General features: G+C 48.8%; 9 protein-coding genes across 9 annotated transcripts; 4 read left to right on the top strand and 5 right to left on the bottom strand.

Moving 5' to 3' along the window:
• Positions 1–102: 102 nt before the first annotated feature.
• On the top strand, positions 103–1,143 carry N7443_008621 (VIT1/CCC1 transporter family protein; the record flags this gene model as incomplete). Its single annotated transcript, XM_056888677.1, has 3 exons — positions 103–160; positions 211–574; positions 633–1,143. The coding sequence occupies 3 exons, from the start codon at positions 103–105 to the stop codon at positions 1,141–1,143; spliced, it is 933 nt and encodes a 310-aa protein (XP_056737979.1).
• Positions 1,144–1,399: 256 nt separating this feature from the next.
• On the bottom strand, positions 1,400–1,987 carry N7443_008620 (DUF4202 domain-containing protein; the record flags this gene model as incomplete). Its single annotated transcript, XM_056888676.1, has 1 exon — positions 1,400–1,987. One exon carries the CDS (start codon positions 1,985–1,987, stop codon positions 1,400–1,402), a length of 588 nt encoding a protein of 195 aa, XP_056737978.1.
• Positions 1,988–3,334: 1,347 nt separating this feature from the next.
• On the top strand, positions 3,335–4,533 carry N7443_008619 (uncharacterized protein; the record flags this gene model as incomplete). Its single annotated transcript, XM_056888675.1, has 2 exons — positions 3,335–4,310; positions 4,367–4,533. 2 exons carry the CDS (start codon positions 3,335–3,337, stop codon positions 4,531–4,533), a joined length of 1,143 nt encoding a protein of 380 aa, XP_056737977.1.
• A 2,280-nt stretch (positions 4,534–6,813) lies between these two features.
• N7443_008618 (COP9 signalosome complex subunit 7) lies at positions 6,814–7,086 on the bottom strand (the record flags this gene model as incomplete). The annotated part of the gene is made up of 1 exon (XM_056888674.1): positions 6,814–7,086. One exon carries the CDS (start codon positions 7,084–7,086, stop codon positions 6,814–6,816), a length of 273 nt encoding a protein of 90 aa, XP_056737976.1.
• A 500-nt stretch (positions 7,087–7,586) lies between these two features.
• Positions 7,587–10,751, bottom strand: N7443_008617 (glycosyltransferase; the record flags this gene model as incomplete). Its single annotated transcript, XM_056888673.1, has 8 exons — positions 7,587–7,780; positions 7,832–8,463; positions 8,530–8,880; positions 8,929–9,292; positions 9,344–9,501; positions 9,550–10,237; positions 10,304–10,335; positions 10,573–10,751. The coding sequence occupies 8 exons, from the start codon at positions 10,749–10,751 to the stop codon at positions 7,587–7,589; spliced, it is 2,598 nt and encodes an 865-aa protein (XP_056737975.1).
• Positions 10,752–10,857: 106 nt separating this feature from the next.
• Positions 10,858–11,952, top strand: N7443_008616 (uncharacterized protein; the record flags this gene model as incomplete). The annotated part of the gene is made up of 2 exons (XM_056888672.1): positions 10,858–11,188; positions 11,342–11,952. 2 exons carry the CDS (start codon positions 10,858–10,860, stop codon positions 11,950–11,952), a joined length of 942 nt encoding a protein of 313 aa, XP_056737974.1.
• Positions 11,953–12,632: 680 nt separating this feature from the next.
• N7443_008615 (uncharacterized protein) lies at positions 12,633–14,120 on the bottom strand (the record flags this gene model as incomplete). The annotated part of the gene is made up of 3 exons (XM_056888671.1): positions 12,633–13,127; positions 13,192–13,473; positions 13,524–14,120. Coding segments are annotated over 3 exons (1,374 nt in total), but the record flags the coding sequence as incomplete, so codon positions are not given.
• A 505-nt stretch (positions 14,121–14,625) lies between these two features.
• Positions 14,626–15,369, bottom strand: N7443_008614 (Repair protein Rad1/Rec1/Rad17; the record flags this gene model as incomplete). Its single annotated transcript, XM_056888670.1, has 3 exons — positions 14,626–14,760; positions 14,832–15,138; positions 15,197–15,369. The coding sequence occupies 3 exons, from the start codon at positions 15,367–15,369 to the stop codon at positions 14,626–14,628; spliced, it is 615 nt and encodes a 204-aa protein (XP_056737972.1).
• A 1,004-nt stretch (positions 15,370–16,373) lies between these two features.
• N7443_008613 (Acyl-CoA ligase sidI) lies at positions 16,374–17,306 on the top strand (the record flags this gene model as incomplete). The annotated part of the gene is made up of 2 exons (XM_056888669.1): positions 16,374–16,441; positions 16,493–17,306. The coding sequence occupies 2 exons, from the start codon at positions 16,374–16,376 to the stop codon at positions 17,304–17,306; spliced, it is 882 nt and encodes a 293-aa protein (XP_056737971.1).
• Positions 17,307–18,719: the final 1,413 nt, after the last annotated feature.

Here is an 18,719-nt window from a genome sequence, read left to right as displayed (position 1 = left end):
CTGATCTGCATCAACTCGTATAGAGGGAACACTTCCTGACGTCAGTTGTGCTTGCCACTGCACAAAGACCCCGGAACCGTAGCCTGCATATCATCGAGAACCATGGCCCTTCTCTTCCTCAAGCGGAAGCTGTTTCCAGCTCAGGAATCAAAAATATCGAGTAAGTAGCAAGAGCAAGGTATGGACGAAAGCAGCTACTAATGCAGTAAGAATCAGGCAAGCCTCTTCTAGCTCGCATCGACGACGACGATACCATCCGCGGCGACTTGGACCACGACATCGAGTCCCAGAGCGGTCGTTCCTATGACACCTTTGGACGCTGCATCAGCAATGACGGATCTACCGTAGGAAGCAGCAGTAGCAGCAGCAGCAGTACACGCGCACGCATAAACCCGCGTATCATCTCAGATGCCATTCTCGGGTTATCAGACGGATTGACAGTCCCCTTCGCCCTGAGCGCGGGCCTGTCCGCTCTTGGAAACACAAAGGTGGTCGTGCTGGGTGGTCTGGCCGAATTGGCAGCCGGCGCCATCTCCATGGGGTTGGGTGGATATGTCGGAGCAAAGAGTGAAGCGTAAGTTCCCCCCGGTTCCATCCATCGCCTCGGACACATCCTCTAACAAAAAATGCAGCGAATCATACCAAGCCACAGTCCGTGAAACACAAGCCTTGATTGAGGGCGACTCGCAAGAAACACAGGATATGGTCCGTGAGACTTTCGCGCCCTACGGACTCTCCAGCACCGCCATTGAGGATATCACACGCGACCTGCACGCCTCGCATGAGCGATTGTTGGAGTTCCTGTTGACCTTCCACCACCGCGAGTCCGCACCCGACTGTAACCAGGCCTGGATCTCGGCGGTCACACTTGCTCTGGGTTACTTCGTTGGTGGTTTCATCCCTCTCATTCCCTACTTCATCGTGTCTCAGGTCATGACGGCCCTGTACTGGAGTATCGGTGTGATGGGAGTCACCTTGTTCGCATTTGGTTACATCAAGACCTGCGTTGTGCGCGGGTGGGATGGACGGGATAACATCATTGCGGGTATCTGGGGAGGTGTCCAAATGTGCTTCGTTGGAGGTGTTGCTGCTGGTGCTGCTATTGGCCTCGTGCAGCTGATTGACACCGGCGGTGCCAACTAGGCGAGTTCAGCGGCATTTGTCATTTGATTTCATTTCCTGCGCAAAAGCATCGGAGTCTTGGTTGTTTTCTCTACTCATAACGATCGGACAAACTCATATCTGGCGTCTATCAGCGATCCTTGCTCTCTGGCAAGATGATTCATCAATGCATTCCATTCATGTATGAACTAACTAGACATACCTCTCCATTCAATTCTGCATTATACAATACCCCTCAATATAATGTGTAATATGTATATTAACCCCAATCCGTACATCAACCAGACAAAGCCCTCGTCACCAAAGCCGTTGCCCTCTCCGACAGATCTAACTTCAACGCCTCCGCATGTCCAACCTCGGACATCTTTCCCCACGTCTTCCTCAAAATATCAACCATCTTCTCCTCATCCCCAAGCTCCTTCTCAAACTTGTCAAACTGATCATCCAGAAAAACCAAACACGCCACATCCTCCAGCGTCTGCGTATCCGGATCCCCTTTCTTAAGATCCGCTTTGCGCACCATGGCACCAACCTGTGCCGCCTCTTCAGCGCTATACCCGCTCGCTAAACACATATTCTCGACGAGCTCCGCTTGCCGCTTTTGTAGCCCGGAGCGCCAGGAGTGGTACCCGATTTTAGTGGCGGGGTACGAGCTCCGGGGGACTTCCCAGCGGCGGAGATGCTGGGCGCGGATGGCGAGGCGGAGGAGCTCGGAGGCGTTTGGGTTGATGCGGTCGAGGTAAAAGGTCATTTGTTGCGCGTAGTGAAGTTCGTAGGGTATTGTAGTATTGTTGGACTCGATGTGGTTGGGGTCGTCGCTGTGCGCGGAGTCGATGCGCTCTAGCGCGCGAGAGTATTTTGACATGGCGGGGGGGGGGTGGAGGGGGTTCTGAATTGGATGAATTGTATTTGGTCTATACAATTGATGCTTGGCGCTTGAGACTGGAGGGTTCTTTATCGAAGAGAGAGATATCTGGAGAGTCGGGAAGATGTTCAAATCCCGATAAGATGCGGCGGGGTGGTAACAGGCGGTCCCTGATTGGTCCCCGTCAGGAGAAGTATAACTTGTCTCTACGAGCTCAGTGCCCTGGCCTCGTTTTGGTGATGAGCCTCTTGGGTTCAGTGCATGTTGGTTATCGCAAATGGGTGGAATACAATCAAAACTCCAATTTTTCCCTGTCACTCCTGTGAATTGCCTACCATCTCTATGTTTCACTTTGAACCTCGGGCTTTGCGGTCTGGTTTGGTGCCTGTGCGCCTGGTACAAAGCTTAATTACGCTTTAATTTCATTTCGGTGCCGGTCGTGGATTTCATTCTGGGTTGCACAGTGGAGTGTTTAGTTTGATCAAAGATCCGATGGTTCGACCATAGCCTTCACGCAAGCTTCCTGCTTCGATGGCCGAATATGCAAGATAGACTTAATGTTCCATCATGTGATGGCAGGGTCCAACAGTAGGTTGCGAAGGTAGGCACACCCCTCCGCTCTATGCCCAATCCAGTAGGATGACTGCATGAAGGGAGATTCAGCTGCCCCACTGCCGCCTTACTGACTGGACAGCCCTGGGAGATGGTCGGAGGTCATTCAGGCCCAGAGGTTGCCATTCTCCAATCACGGCGGATATCACCGCATCCTACCCTACCTTAGCGCGTGGGCAACACGGCACAGGGTCTGAGATCGCATTCAGCCCTGTCAACAAGCGCTAAGATTGGCCGCGCCACGGACCCCCGCCATGTAGCCCTTGGATTTTTAAAAATGCTTGATTGTCTTCCCCCTTTGACGCTGGAAAGATAGATTGCTGGATCTCTTTCCCGGGCTGTGTTTGCGATGGCCAACCACACTCTTCTTTCGCTATGTGGCGACCCGAAATTTGTCTTTCAGTCCTTTGGGAATCTCGGCAACTGCTATAACGCAATCGGGGACACGTCAGGGTCTGACTTTACTAAAGTCGTGGAAACATGCCTGACCGATTACTGCAAGGACCCGTATCCTAATCTAGGAGGCTGTGGGAACTGGCAAGACACCGCGTCCCTTTCATTTGTTGTCAACACCACGAGGGACAACCAGTACTTCTTCAACAACGCTACCTGCGCCGGAGTCAGTAACGGGGTCAATACGGACATTGGAGGACCTGGCGTGCGTGATTCCAACTTTGATCCACACAGAGAATATCCGTGTTAACATACACCCAATAGGTCTTTGTCTCCTACTTGATGCAACTGGGACTTATCTTCTATTTCTGGATCCTCCTCCGCGCATTCCGCCTTTGCCAACTCCTAATAGCCTTTTGCACTAGGAGAAAGCAGCGTCGCGGAGCACCATCTACAAAACAAGCCGGAGGGACCATCATCCCCAGAATTCGTCATTTTCTCAACCAGCACGACCGCATCGCAAGGGTGATCCTCGTCGAGTTCCAAGAAGCCCAATGCTTCTTCATGATGGCCTCGCAAGCCGCAATCCTGCTCGCTAAGAAGTCAAGTTCCATCTTCGAATCCAACACCATGCCCTCCCTCTGGGCAAACAACGGGATCGCAGGGATAGTTTCTAGCGCCGGGATCTTGCCGGTTGTCATGGGCATGTGGAGTCTCCACAAGATGCACACAGCAGAGCCCTGGATTTTTGCCTTGTCTGTTGCGAGCGTCATCGTGTCGGAAGTCGCGCTGTACTGGGCGCATGAGACTCCATCGGTGGATCAACTTAGTGCGTTTGACTATGACAGATGGCCGCAGAGCTGTGGTGGGTATGCGCCGCCATTGATCTACTGTACGGATCAGAAGGAGAATTACTACCTAAGGGTTCCGCTCGCCTTTGTCTGGCAGGTGCTCAATCCGTATTGTTTGGCTGTGTTTGTGCTGAATGCCATCTTCTGGGCTTGGCCGTATGTCGTCATGCTGGTGGATAGTGAGGGGCTTTGTCAAAGGACTTTCGTTCGTCTCGGTCTCCGCAGTTTCCAGTCAAAAGTTCGACGACTACTCGCTTCGACTTGGGGCATCTGGATCAACAGGCTACCCAGTCTGCTCACATTCGGTGTGGAATCGCTCTTTCTCGTGGCTGTCGTTCTAGAGGCTGTGTGTTTTGGCGAGTTTGAATACCTCAAGGTGATCGACTTTTCGGCCTGGGGGTTTGGTCAGATTGTGGCAATGACCATCTGGTTCCCCGTGGTCAGCAAATATGCCTATCTTGTCTTTTGTGAGTCGTACACTATGCCCGGATCTTCAGGTGACATTTTCTAATTGTCCTCATAGTTGGCACCGAGTCTTACTCACGCGCTCGCATGCCGGAGTCTGATGACACTGAAAAGGATAAAAAGGAAACTAACATAAACGCCAATGATGTTGAAACACCCCCTCTGCAGTCCTCCGATGTTATCGAGCACAAAGCCCAAGACGGGCATGAAGCGGGCCAGCGATGAAGCTAATAGTGGTGGGGGGGGGGGGGGGGGGGGGGGTTGAACCCTATTTTGGAGAGTGTCATTTGAGAGGCAACTACAATCATGAACGCCATAAGCGATCTAACGCACGTAATGGAATAACGAAAGCTGCAAATAGCAAGTCGGAAAACGACGAATTAACTATCTTGCAATAATATATACGAACCGCAACGAAGTGTTTTCTTTCCCATGTCTTGCATCCAAGAGTACGGTAGTATTGGGGTTTTTTATGAATACAAGATGCATCCTATCTAAATAAAATCCTTCCTACCCTTCGATTGGTGAGGATCTACGTGAGACTATTAACAGAATTCAACTGTGGTCAATTAATACAGTAGTTTTCGAATTCAGTTTGACCTCACTTTTGTCACTTGATTCCCGAAAAATAAATCCGCCGTGGGCGAGTTCTGATATATTAAACTACGCGCCTAAATTAAGACCGCTTCCCATAATAGTTCGTGTATTTTACGATATATTTTCAGCACCATGAGGGCAGGGGCAGCCTGTCCTTAAGCAATAGCCACTGGCCCTTCTAGGTCCAGCGTTCAGTTTACCTTATAATCTACTATATATTGTATTACACGCACGTGAAAGCTTCTACCTCGCTTACCTACCTAAACATAGAGACTGCTGCGTGGTCTCATAGATAGTCAGAAGAGAGTGAAAGGTCTGTCATTTCTACTCAATGTCTCGCGCATATTCATAGACAGAAAGTACTTAAAGTCACATGAAACAGAATCAGATGAAAATGGAATAGATTAAACGGGGTAAATCAGTCTTTTCGTCTGATGACAGAAGGGTAACTTGTAAGATTCAACCTTCTTATGTTGAAATAAGAGGATAGAGCGCATACTCAACTTATATATCGACTGACCCAGTTCATATGATATAAAACGCTCAGCAATTCACCGACTGACCCATTTAGTCTGGTAACTAGGCCTATTACCTATATAGCATTGATATATATTCCAGCAAGCAAGGTCTAGAGTCACTTAGCCCCTCCCCTTGAAATCAGAGACCAATTTCGCATCCGCCACAGCTCTTTTATGCCCAGTGCAACTTGTCCATCCGTTAATAGTAGCTGGCGTCGGTCTCTCCATCTTCCTTTGGCATGTCGATAGCCTTCGAGCAGAGTTTAGGGTGGCACACGCCAGTAGCATTAGTCACCGGTTGGTCACACTCGTTGTCAACCCTGTAATGGTGGCATAACCGACAGTTGCCATTTGACTGCCGTATACAGTCCTAATTGGAGTAACAGCCAAAATCGTAGCAGAATAAATTAACCCGCTTCGTGAGTGTTTTTTTCCAAATCGTAGGTCACTAGCCAATCGCCGGCGGACTCATGCTCGGGCACTTTGAGCTCTGGTTTGCGCCTATTTATTCCCTTTGCAAATAACACCCTGGCATAGGGGGGGGTGGGGTGGGTCGAACACGAATGTCGTTTCGCCGGTCACAGAGTTTTTCAATTCCGCCGTAGCTGAAATCCCATCTATAGCGATGTACTCCTCCGGTTTCGGTACAGTTGCCCTCTCGATTTGTTCCTTCACGTGCTTTGCAGTCTCAGCATCGAAGCGGGTGTCGATGAAGTATAACTTGTCTGGGCGGGCCGCCGCCACGTATGGAGTATCCGCGCCACAACCTAGAGGTTATATCCTATTTTGATAACTGTTGGTACGTAGTTGCCCCTATATTCTTCTTGAAAGGTTGGCGAGCCCTCGCACGATCGGAACGGATTCAGAAGCATGGTGATTCAAAGTAGAAAGAGCATTGTCGCACAGGGACAAGTTGACTATGCAGGCCAATTTCGTGATTAGCTGAGCCTAGACTGCGGCAAGAACCGCAGTCTAGTTTGGGGTCTTGGGCATGGACCCGCCCCATGGGTATGGGTCCTGAAGTCGTACCCATACTCGACCCAAAGCGAGGTCTATTCGTCACGGTCTGGTCAATGGTCGAGTTTCTCCCGGGGTGGCTCAGCGACCAAAACGTCGGTATACCGCGAGGAAGACATCTTCGTAGGTCGTATGTATAGAAGAAGTCGATCAACTCGCTAGCGTCTTCAATAATTTGAGGTTGAATGTGGTTTCCTCCCCATGCCGGATGGTGGCGGTTGAAGTCCCCGGACAGTATAAGACCCGTGACTCTGGAGCTATTTCGGAGGGTATCTTGCATAGTATCTTAGATAGCCACCAGTATAGTTATCGCCGATGCTTCGTCGGGCGTGTGCATCGGTACCGGTGGGATATAGACGGAGAAAATTAGAACCTAGGTGTCGGCGGACCAGATCTTGACCGCCGTCAGATCGGGGCGGTTGCATGGCATTTGTCGATGCGAGGATGTGGACAGTCTCCGGTTGACATAAATTAGGCTTCGAATGCGCACCTCGGTGTTTCCCACCGTCGGTCGGTATAGTCGCCACGCACTGTGATTGACATGGGTTCGGTACGCAGTGATGGATGGTTCTTGGATGAGCAACACGTCCAGGTCTTGGCTCTGGTGGTCGTTCATGAGGGCTTCCATTCCTGCCCTCGACTTCATGGTGTTCAGCTGTAAAAGATGAAGATTTTTCTCTAACATCGCAGGGATGGTATGGGCTCTAAGGAGACACAGCATTAGCTAAGGCATGTATAGTTAGATTAGTGATAGTTGCCCTTTCGGTTCAGCCGCCGTGCGTTAATAAATTGTTTGTGTGTACTGTATTATCTAGAGATAGGACATCGTCTTTTGGACAGGTGGCTTGAAGTGGTTCTAATACTATTTGATATAGACAACGGTACTAGGTATAAAGCATACTACGCCTTAGACAGAATGGGTGGATTATAGACCTATGAGAAAAGTATCGGCTTGAGATGACACCGAGACTATCGGAACACCTTGGACCATAATTTGCCAAGAAGCCAAGACCTGCCAAAGCGGAGCATGGGAAGGGGCTGTTACGAGGCATTCCCTAAACTTGAGAAATGGAGATTTATAATAAGCAAATACCTGCCCTATTGGCTGGCTAGCCGTCGGGCGTAATCGATTTGTATGTACTGTAACTACTTCCCCATAATGTCATGAAACTTGAGGATGATTGCTTCTTTCTCCTTGTTTGTAGTCTGGCCCCGTTGGCTAAGGTATTTTCCTTCCAAAAGTCGACGATTCCTCAACTTCCTGCCGGTCCGCCGTCGAAAGAGCTTCGAAATACTCCGAGATATGCCTATGGCCGGATACGCGTAAAGACCTATCGAGGCTGGATACCACAGTTAGCGAATGCCGTTATGGTTCCCAGATAGAAACTGACAGGACAAAATCTTTGCGATAAATTCAAGGATCCCGAAGAGGAGTCCGGTGAAGAATCCCAGTACCCCTGAATAGTAAGCTCCCTCATACGGGTGCATAACTAAGCCGCAAATCGCATCTATGTATCCGAACCAAAAGCACTTCCCCGCGAACTTGAACCCATCTGTCCAGTTTCTTAATTGCCCGTAATTAACTCTTTCCTTTCCCCAGAGTTGTGGTGCGCCACGCAGTCCCTCGACCAGAGCAAAGGCGAAGTCAACCATGCCGCCTTTGAAGCAGTAGAGAGGTGACAAGGCGACGAACTCGACCACGGCCATCAGGAATGATAGTATGACAAGAAACACGTTCTTGACAGCGCGCAAGCCCTTTTTTTTCTTACTTTGTTTTGGTATCAAGGATTCTTCGTCGTGGGGCTGTGATTTCCCATGGCCCGAGCGACTAAGTGGGCGGACTGGTATGTCTTCGCTTGAGGCCGTTTCCACTCTTTCTCTGCTGCGCCAGGTACGTACTGGTTTGAGACCCATGTTGAATAGTAACGTGAACAGCGTAATGATTGTACGAATCAGAGCGGCGGTGGGTCCATACAAGGGCCCGACTCTCCGGCTCTCAACGTCGATTTTGCAAGACTTGTATCTTCAACCACGTCAGCATTACAATCACAGGCGTCAGGGTCATAATCCACTATGGTTGGATACTCACAGCTTCAGATGCTTCTCTTGGAGTGACCCGTTTTGAATGAGCATCTCCGCCGCAACAACAGAGAGTTTGACACGATGACCGCCTCTGCGGTAGGTCCACGCGGCTGAACGATCCCCGAGTAAATCACACTGCATAATTTTGTGTGGTAGATGAGTATTAAACGATAAAGCAGCAGCATCAACACCAGACTCGTCTCTTATCCTGTCTGATATAATCTTGGCGGCTTTCGTCGTATCGGGGCTTAAGCAAAATCTGATACCATCGCTTAGATTGTCCTTATTCAGTTGCGTATGGTGAATTGGTCTTGGCCCTGCGCCTGCAGAAGCGATGGATTCCCCCCAGAAAGGCTGACTGACGAGAAATTAGTTTACAGTCATTGATCTCCCATGAGCTACTCACTCGCCAAAGAAGGGCACAACGAGTGTGGGGCACCCATTGCGGAGGCCACATGCCGCTGTTCCTGCACCACCGTGGTGTATTACAGCTGCGACATGTTGGAAGAGCCACTCGTGAGGGCAGTCATCAATGTAAATCACACCGTCAACCGGCGGGCCTCCGAGGTTGCTCCAGCCTCTAGATATGACTGCACGAACGCTCGTCGCCTGAACCGCGTCGAGGATAATGCGTGTCATGCACTCGGGGTTGTCTATGACGATGCTGCCGAAGCCTATGTAAACCGGTGCCGGTCCGCTGGAGAGGAAAGCGTCTAAGTCGGAAGGGGGTGTGAAGTCTGGAGGTTCCCGGAATATGAACCCAGAAATATCTTGACTTATTAGCTGCTTCCTAGAATCTCATACAAATGCAGCAGACTTACCAATGTGGGCCGGCCAGTCCGATGGCTTGGGTATCAAGAAACGTGACCAGCAGTAAGTGACTGGGACAGCAAGCTCTGTAATAAGATTGGGGCCTGCCGATGAAGGAATACGCTCAAGGTCGAGCGATCTTCTGAAGCTGTTGATGACATCGTGAAGTCTAATAGAAGTTAGCATCAGTGCAAACAGAGCTATGCAAAGCTGTTACCCTTGCCATGTCATCCACTCGACAATACTGTACGACATGAAGTTGGCAGTTTCTCTACTTGTGACGTTGTAACGTGTTATATTAGCGAGAGGATGCGGAAACGCCTTGGTGTTGGTCCAAGGCATAGTAAACACCATATGAAGGGGGATGCCTGCAGCTTCAGCACAATGGATGTGAGCGAAGCTGGGGGGATTCGCGATGATGGCGTCTGCGACAAACGGCTTCCCAGTGACTGGGTCGCGGTCAACACAAGACCTCCAGAAGCGCTGAAGCATACCTGCAATCATAGCCCGATTTCTTTGAACGTCTCCCTTGAGCAGGCTCGTCATACTGGGCAAGAGACCCGGGTTCTTGACCATATAAGCCATCAGATCCGCCGGATCGCCTCCGACCGGAAAGAAGTCGATGCCAGACGCGCGCGTCGAGTCGGCAAATAAGTCGTGAGACGCAAGGCGGATGCGATGGCCATCCTTTAGCATCCTGCTACCCAAAGCAATAAACGGTTGGACATCACCGCGGCTTCCGACGCAATGGATGACGATATTGAGTTTTAGCTTTGGGCGGCTTTTGATAGGTGTTGATTGGGATGCGGATGTTGGTAGCAATGTCGTGCATGTTTGAATCTTTGTCAATACAGAAAATTGCTTTTGCAGGACGGTGCCGATATCAATGGTAATACGGCCATCGGCTTGTAGAGGATTAGCGTTTGACAGCTGCTCTCTTGCACACCCACGCGGTTAAACCAACAACTCACCAGTTACGCCAACACTGTCGCGCACAACCCGGCTGGACATTGTGTTAGATACAATTATCTTTAGGCTGGAGAAGCTTGATATGAAAATTTCGTTGGTGGTGGCCATGACTTGTATGTCTAGGTGCGCTCGATTATTTCCTAATACGGCGGTGTCCACTTTTTTCTCGATGCCAGTAAGTTAGAGTCGGAGGGCCGAAATACAACCTTTTTGGAGGATGCTCCATTTCGTTGCGTTGTTGCTAGTGACCATGGCTCGTATTTTCACGTACGCTCGATTGTTTCTTAATTTGGCGGTGCCCACTTCGTTTTGGATGTTAGCAAGGCAAGAGCGGAAGTCGCTCGCAAACACGCCTAGGGCTGACGGCGCCCGGAACGAAAAGTTAATCGCCCGGCCGCGACGTCCTCGATCAACGAGAGCTTGGACCGATTGTCCTTGGTCTTCGGTCATTCGGAGTTACCAGAGTTTATTCACTGCGACGAGTGGAATTGTATCATCAATCTTCTCACATCAAGCTGCGCCGCGGCCCGTATCCTTCTCCATTAGCTCTGCCACTATGCAACCGGCCGAGATGAGCGGAACAATGCCAGAGCAATCATACGCCATCCTACCAGTCGCGGGAAAGGGTACCAAGGAAACGAAAACCATTACCAGCACGACCATCCAGGCGACCTCCAAATTGGAAGGAGAGCCTGCCGCTGCCGCTGTTGCCCCTTTCGCCAATGGGTATCATTCCCCGCCAAAACACACCTTTGGACAATCGATGAAGCTAGAATGTATAGCCTTCTGGAACTACTTCCTGGCGCCCTTGGGGTTCGTCATCACCATCTACGGTCTCAATGTGGTGGCATGGGGTGGAATGCTATTCCTTTTACAGTGCAACGCTTGTGAGTGTCTCTCGGCAGTTGACGCGAAGCTTTGTCTAACGTAACTTTCAGTGCCAGCTATGTGTCACCCAACATGCCACAATATTAACTCGCTAAGGCGGATATGAACTGAAATCGACTCGCAGATTCTGAATGCGCTCTTCTGCGTAACAGGCTTCGGACTCGCAACTTGGCGTTTTCGAGACCTGTATCTTTTGCTACAATACCGGCTGCTGCACAAGCCGGTAGCCCTACGTCGTCTTGCAGGTACTCACAGAGGATGGTTCCGGCTGGAAGGCTCCACAGATCTTCCTGTGAACTTGGGACCAACGAATATTGACGAGCAGCCGTCACAGGCCGTGCCTCGCTCAGCCATTCCTTTCCCGGAGAAGACGATTCCCAACGCCCCTCTGACTGGAGTGCGGGCTCGTCCAACCATGCTGTGGAAGCTCGACCTGGCCATCTGGTTCATGGTGTGGAACACATTCCTGCAATGCTGTCTCTCTGGCTTCATGTGGGCCTTGAATAGGTACGACCGACTCAGCTGGTCTACGGGTCTCTTCGTAGTGCTACCCTGCATTGTCGCAGCCATTGGAGGTCTCATAATGCTCATTGAGAGAAATACAGTCAAGAGCGTCGAAGGTGTGCCGGTCAGCCAAAAGGGCCGGGAGCGGCTGGAGCAGGACCTGGAACATGGCATTTGGAGCCGCAACAATATCAAGGACGAGCACTTAGAGTCTAAGAAGAAGAAAGAGGAGGAAAATAAGAGGAAAAGTGAGCTGTGAGGCGCCTCAATCTGGCAAGGAGAACCGTAATGCAAAAGGTGCAGCGGCCCAGCAGTCATACTGCTGGAGCTTGTAGTGGAATCGTTTTTCTGTCGATGCTCATCGAGGAATTGAACGGTAACGGCGTTTTCTGAGCGCGTGACGAGTTTATCTGGCCTTGGTGAACAAGCGGGAATGCGAGCCGTGACGTGTCCTTCACGGCTTGGACTTTCGCAAACAAGTCCACAGGCTCTTCATCCGATAGCATGAAAAGGTTGTTCTGGAAGCGTGCTGAATGCAATCTCCGGATTTGCGCGGCCTTGCCCGCAGACATACAAAAAAATCAACTGTCTTCCCCGACAAAGGATGGAATATCTAGCACCTTGCTTGGAGCGATGACCTGGTTTTGGATACGACTCAATTCAATGATCACGCATGTAGTTATGCCACATAACAGCTGGAAATCTAGGCTCAGAAAGCCTGTCAGATGAAACTGTAAATAATTGGAAAATTTAGTCAATTCTAAATATTTATAGGGCATAAAAGGCCAATGGCCCCGGTGATCCTTTGGCACCACGATGGCCAAGCAACTGTCTGATTTCCAGGGGAATGACGACAAGTACACCAAGCTCCTTGAATCCCTCAGCGCCCACAAGAGCTCGAACCACAGGAACAGGATTCACAATATCTCAAACTTGTGTTTAATTCTCCCTAGTTGCTTCCTCCAACTTGTAATGCCAAAATTCCTGCAAATCGACTTCGATTCTATCCGAAACGATGAAGCCTTTTTGCCCTATTTCGCGAATAGTGCCCAATACTTCCTCCTGGGCACGACTCTCAAAAACGTGGGCTCCGGCCATTCGCAAAGGAAATAACAAGAGAACTCCCGGGATGAATGTATCCGAGAGAAGACTTTGAGACAGACCCAAAATTGTGGCGACATGTTTATCGACCTCACTTTGGTTAAGCTGAGGAATTGTCCGTGTCATCCAGCATGAATGAAAAGTAAAATTCCTGCAATGATATAAAAGAAGAGCGCGGTAAACGATGACGGCCAATTTGGTAAAAGGGTCCGCCGGTAACATTTTCAAATAGCTTCCTTCTTGCCAATTGAGAACCCTTTCTTTGATCTCGAGACCTTCTAGGGCAAGAGAGTCCAATCCGGGATCAGAGGATCTCAATTTTTGAGGAACGCTCTTAACTTTGTCAAAAAGCCTAAAAGGGTTAGCGGCATCCATCAATCAAGTTAGTAAAAGTGACTTGCCTTTTAGCAAATGCGGAAGTTTGTGTCATAAGAATGAGAATTTTCTTCATGGAATCTGGCCAGCTTTCTCGCGTCGAACTCCACTGCCATTTGTCTGGAGAAACTAATATATTGTCGCCATAAAGAATGGCTCTGTTGTTCTCAAGAACCCAGAAAGCATCGATCAAACTCCTTGTGGGTAACGAAAGCGGATCTGTAGGTTTCAACATGAGCAGCATTTTGGATGTACCAAAAGCCATGTGTTTTGCGAATGAATCGGCAGACTTTTCTGCCATCAGCTGTGTAGATGATTAGTGGAGTTTCCGATTTTGTAATTATATAATCATACCTCAAAAAGACCATGGAGAAATGTGCTCCAAAACACGTCATCTCTAAAGACTGGATTTTCCGTCGAGATTGCCGAATGCAGATCTTGAATTGATCTACCACAAGCCCGGAATGCAATATGCCTAGGAGACTCAAGCTCACCAAATGATCTGATAGAGCCTTTCCTACTGGCGTCCAAAGCTCCGATTGCGATAGCGATGTGCCAAAGCAGAGGGTATTTGCCAATGATCGTGACTATGTCTGCATTTGAAGCGGCAAAATCTTTGCTAAAATGGCATCGCTGAAGGAAGGACGCGAAATGATCCAGATATATGGCGTCATCATGCTTCTTCACTTGCATGGGAATTGCACAAAACAGAACATGTCCCGGCATATGGACGAATTTCACTCCTGTCTGCTCTAGCCGCTGTGGCTCACAACTCTTATTTGTCCGAATGCATCTTTCACAGGGTTTTCCCCCATCACACTGTTCATATCGTGTAAGTTTGACTAATCTCATTGAAGCAGAGTGCTGATTGCTCGCACCTTTACCCGTCGGTTCGCACAAGACTGGCAGCGCGTTGTGTTTTTGCGCTTGTCCAGAGGCCCGATAGTACGTCTAATGATTTTGCTTGGTCGTACACATAGCTCTGCTGTCATTTTTCAAATTGGAGGAAAACATTCAACGGATTAACAGGGGCAGTAAGTCTCTGGTTCGAGCCTGCTGATATTGTCACGTGACCCATACCCTTGCCACAGGCCCAAAGCTACCTGCAGTGGAACCGGGCAAGTACTCGACAAAGTCTTTGAGGTGGCAAGAAAAATCATCTAGTCCGAAAAAACATCAAGGCACAGTACTCAACGCGAGGACAGCGCGTAGATTAATGATAATGTCCTGTATATCAACAAGCTAGTCTTCGAACAAAATGAAAATTAGTTTATCGGACGTCAGGTGATTTACGGCGACATTTATGATTAAGAGTTGTTCTTTGAGACAATTTGGACAGTTATTTAATGTTTACGTCATCGAGAAGACCAGATTCGACACTAATAGATGAAAGAAACCCCACCGCAGCCGTTTTGGCGCGAATGGCTCAACCACGATCCCATGACGTAGAAGCAGCCTAGGCTTGGATGTTGAAGTATTCAGTGATAACTCTGGTGCGCAATCCGGGAGTAAAATAGTCGTACCCAACCACGATATTGCAGTTGCTCACGTAGATTGTGACGGGAACAATTCCCCGGTACATAATATTCCACTGATGATGTTATTTTCGGCTTCAGCACTGGGCCTGGATTTAACACGCTGAACATGGAAAAGGCTACTTACAGCTGCCACAAAGTGCTCATTGAACTGTCGCCGGACCAGTCCGCCAAACACAGCACCATTTTTGACTAGTATATCTTCAGGGAGCAAAGGGAAGTTCGAGTTGACGAATCCTTTCCATATAGTCGGCTCGTTGGTTTTGTGACCAAAGGTGGTCATAGTGTTGTACACCAACCCTTCCTTAGTAGAGTTGGCGTAATTGAAGAAGGACGAGGCCAGACTACCATTGAAGGCTTCATCAACTCGAACGAAATTCTGAGATGGCGAATTATTGATGAAACCAGTCGTGACGTGCGAGAGGTTTTGATTCCTGTTTCTCTGTTAGTTTGACAATAGAATTAGGGCTTGCATCGGTATTTGTCGCCTACCACTTGTGTTGGATAAAGTTGGTCTCGTACTCAGCCTTTATCATAGGAGGATCTGGCTGTTTGAATTCAGAAGAGAATTCGACCATCGAAGAAGGGAAGGGAGGGCAGCTTGGATCTCTCACCGCCAGCGCTCCAGTGGCAAGCAAGACGGAAAGCAGTTGAAGGAAGCGCATGATTCGAGAATGAAAGGTGATGATTGATGAAAGCAGGAGACTTTTGGAAAAGAAAAAGGTTGTGTCTGTTAAGTCCTGTCCCTGGGGCTGTCAGCCACTTTAAGTCTCCTCAAGATTCACATGGACACGCATGCGAGGACTGTTCACATCCAGAAACCGAGTTCATATCTGCTCCATGGCGCGCTCAATAGATACCGTTTTAGGACATCGAGGCTTAGGCAACAACCCGGCTGGTAGGTTTTGCGATGAGCTCAGAGTCATGAGTTTCTGACCATAGCCTGACAGGCCGTAGGCTATGGGTGCGCTCAATCATTGCCTGATTTAGTGCGCTGGCCCGTCCAGTGGAGACGCAACCTCTTTGGTCTGGCCGATGGGAATAACAGCGGCGATTGAGACGAAAGGCTAAAAAGTACAGGGGGTTTCTGACAAACCATATTATTGATCTCCCGACGATAATTTGTAGATCAAAAGTCGCAATACAAGGTTTCCTAACCGCAAGAACTAACACTGAAGTCTCAAGTTAACGTATACATGAAATGCTGGAACCGCCCTACGGCTTTCCCGATGTGGACCTTTTTGTGGGGCGGGTGCATGAAAAGAGAGGCCGCTTAGTCGTTTTTGGAATAACCCCACACGCTCGAATATTTCCCAAAACGGTCAAGTGCCCTCTTGATTCCGAAATATTCAGTCTCGCCGGGCCACCTCACGAGCTTACGAAAGAGCCAATCACAACATACCGTACTTGTTTTAGACATCTGGACTCTTAGCATGACAGCGATAGGCAGGGGAATAGCGGTGCTGCCTCAGAATCGGCGCATGCGAGCCCTAGAACCGTGTCCCCACACAGTCTGTGAACCGTTTTTGCGGTAGATACGGATACGGCCCGTAGGCCCATGAAATAACTACTTATAAGAACGCCCGAGGCATTCAACGAGTTGGTGAAAGAGAGAAAAACTTCCTGTCTATCTCATTCAGACAGGTCGAACTAAAACATCACGATCTTCATGTCGCCCGAGCCCAGCATGAGCTCGCAGTCGGTTGTCCACGAAAGTGACACCAGAAGCAAACAGCGGTACGCGGCTCCCACCAACTTGCATGTTGACATTATCTAACGTAATTCTAGAACGTCTCAGCCCACACGAACGAAAATTCAAGCGAATTTTCAGATCGCTCGCCCTGCGCCAAAATCTTCACTTGGTTTTGCTCCAAAGCTGCTTCTTCAAATCCAACAACTCGCACAAAATGAGCGGCCAGTACCAGTACTGGAAATATGGCAACCACCATTTCACAAGTCAAAATTGACTCGCCACTTTCACCAGAAAGTCAAGATGAGGTCGGGCGATGTTTATGCGACTCTCGACGAGTCGTATATTACTAATTCGACCGGGCGACAAAGAGATTTTTCTAACGCGGAGCAGGATAGTGACGGTGCCAGTCTACAGAAAGATATTGTGGCAGCAATGTGCCATAACGACAATACTACCTCAACAATTTATTTCCGCGATGCGCGATGCAGATGGCAGACCGGCGTAAGCACGGGACCCGCTCAATCGACACCTAATTACCGTTTCACCATCAACGACGAAAACAGAGATATTTCCGACCCAGGCAGAATGATTTTTCAATGGGAAAACCGGAGCAAAGAAGATGCACCGGCCGGTTCGTCGGACGCAGAGCAATTTGTTCTCCTCTTGATTGATCGAAAGGCGCGGCGCAAGTGTCGCATCGCTACTATGACACCGGGTGGATTTAAAATTGTTGTCCGCAAGTCCTCTACGCTCGAGCACTTACAGATGTGTTTTGGCTTAACAGAGCCTATAACGTCTACGATGTTTCAGGATCCTCATGAAGCCTTGGAAGTATGGTTATATACGCAAACCCTTACGTTAGGGGCATGGGTCGCCTATCAGGAAGGATGGCTCAATTACAACCAATAAAAATAAAGAAATTACATCTAGACAAGCAGCATAATGTTGCTTGGCATATTCAGGAAACGAAACCTGGCATGAGACAATAGTCGTATAAGGTGAACTATCAGTCACATTAGACAGGTAAAACCTATTGCAGTAGAAAGCGAAACTCACCGATATAAGTCAGATCTATCTCAAATCTTAAAAGAAATCGAAAGTTCCTTGGGCTCAGAGTAAAGTTAATCAGAAGAGTTGTCCTACCAACCTGATATTTTCGGTCATGCAGAGATATCTAAATGAATTAACAAGGCAGTTTTTTAAGCTATTCAGGGCCAAGAAGGGTGAGCAAGTCTATTTACATTTGATGTACTGACCGCCCATATTGGAAAAAAAACGTTTCCCATCGATTAGCCCCGCTAAGCCAAAACGTATTGTGGACTATCAAATTCTGTTGTCGCAGTTATCTTTTCCCTAAACATCGTCGCTATGGTGCATGGAGCTACTACTGCCAGTATGCTGAATTTTCGATCCGAAGACAAGTACCACAGTGTAGTCTACCAGAACGCCAGGTGCACCAGAGAGTCTATCACATACTCTGGTGACTCTGAGGATTGCAACAACGGATTGGGCAATGGCGGTTCGGGAATCCAACTCTTAGCTTTGGAGAATGGCGGGGAGTTTGTCTTCTATGATTCAACCCGAATGTCCAGATAACGAGCAAGTCGGCAGTTTCATCCACGTAAACCAGACCTGCCTTGGGTGCAAGCCGTTGAACGGAAACCCCGTGTCATTCAAGTTTTTGGGCGCCTAAGGTTTCAGATAGCAGCTACTTTGAGCTGTCCTTTTGGGGAGCGCCCGACCCACAGAGCCTTGCCGAGCAGAACCAGTTGACGGTAACTCTGAATCCTGTTGAACCTTTGCAAACCAAAGGTGTCTTTTGGTCTCGAAATTTTAGGCACAAACACACCGTTAAACAACATGGGCTTCAAGTGAGATTTATTGATCATTGGATTTACAACTCATAGTATGTAGAGATTCGCAGCGAAATATTAATGTGCTATCTACGATGTTCCTCATCGACTTCATGAAATAGGTTGATAAAGAGATTGAGAACAGGAGACATTCCATCTCGCCCAACGCGATAGCGTTTGTGGATACTATCGTCAAGATCGCGAAGGCCAAGATGAACCCGGGAGACGTCGCACAAAGAACGTTGGTGCAAGCATGAGATCAACATGTATATATAGCCAAGCAGAAACAAACATTGGGGTTAAACCATTGGCTAACTTTAGCCAATGCTACAGCATTAGTGGATTGGTTAATGGAAAACCTAATACTTAGATAAGTTTGATACCTGAATATCGTATTTTTACATAGCAAATTCTATTGTATATATACTTCCCAACTTGACCTTTCCCCTCATATATTTCCCTCATATAT

This window comes from Penicillium atrosanguineum, assembly GCF_028827265.1.
Source record: "Penicillium atrosanguineum strain IBT 20685 chromosome Unknown utg000007l_segment0_segment0, whole genome shotgun sequence".
In the NCBI taxonomy this organism is placed as follows: Eukaryota; Fungi; Ascomycota; class Eurotiomycetes; order Eurotiales; family Aspergillaceae; genus Penicillium; species Penicillium atrosanguineum.
The sequence above is the reverse complement of the archived record's forward strand: the minus strand, read 5'-3'. Positions and strand labels throughout refer to the sequence as shown.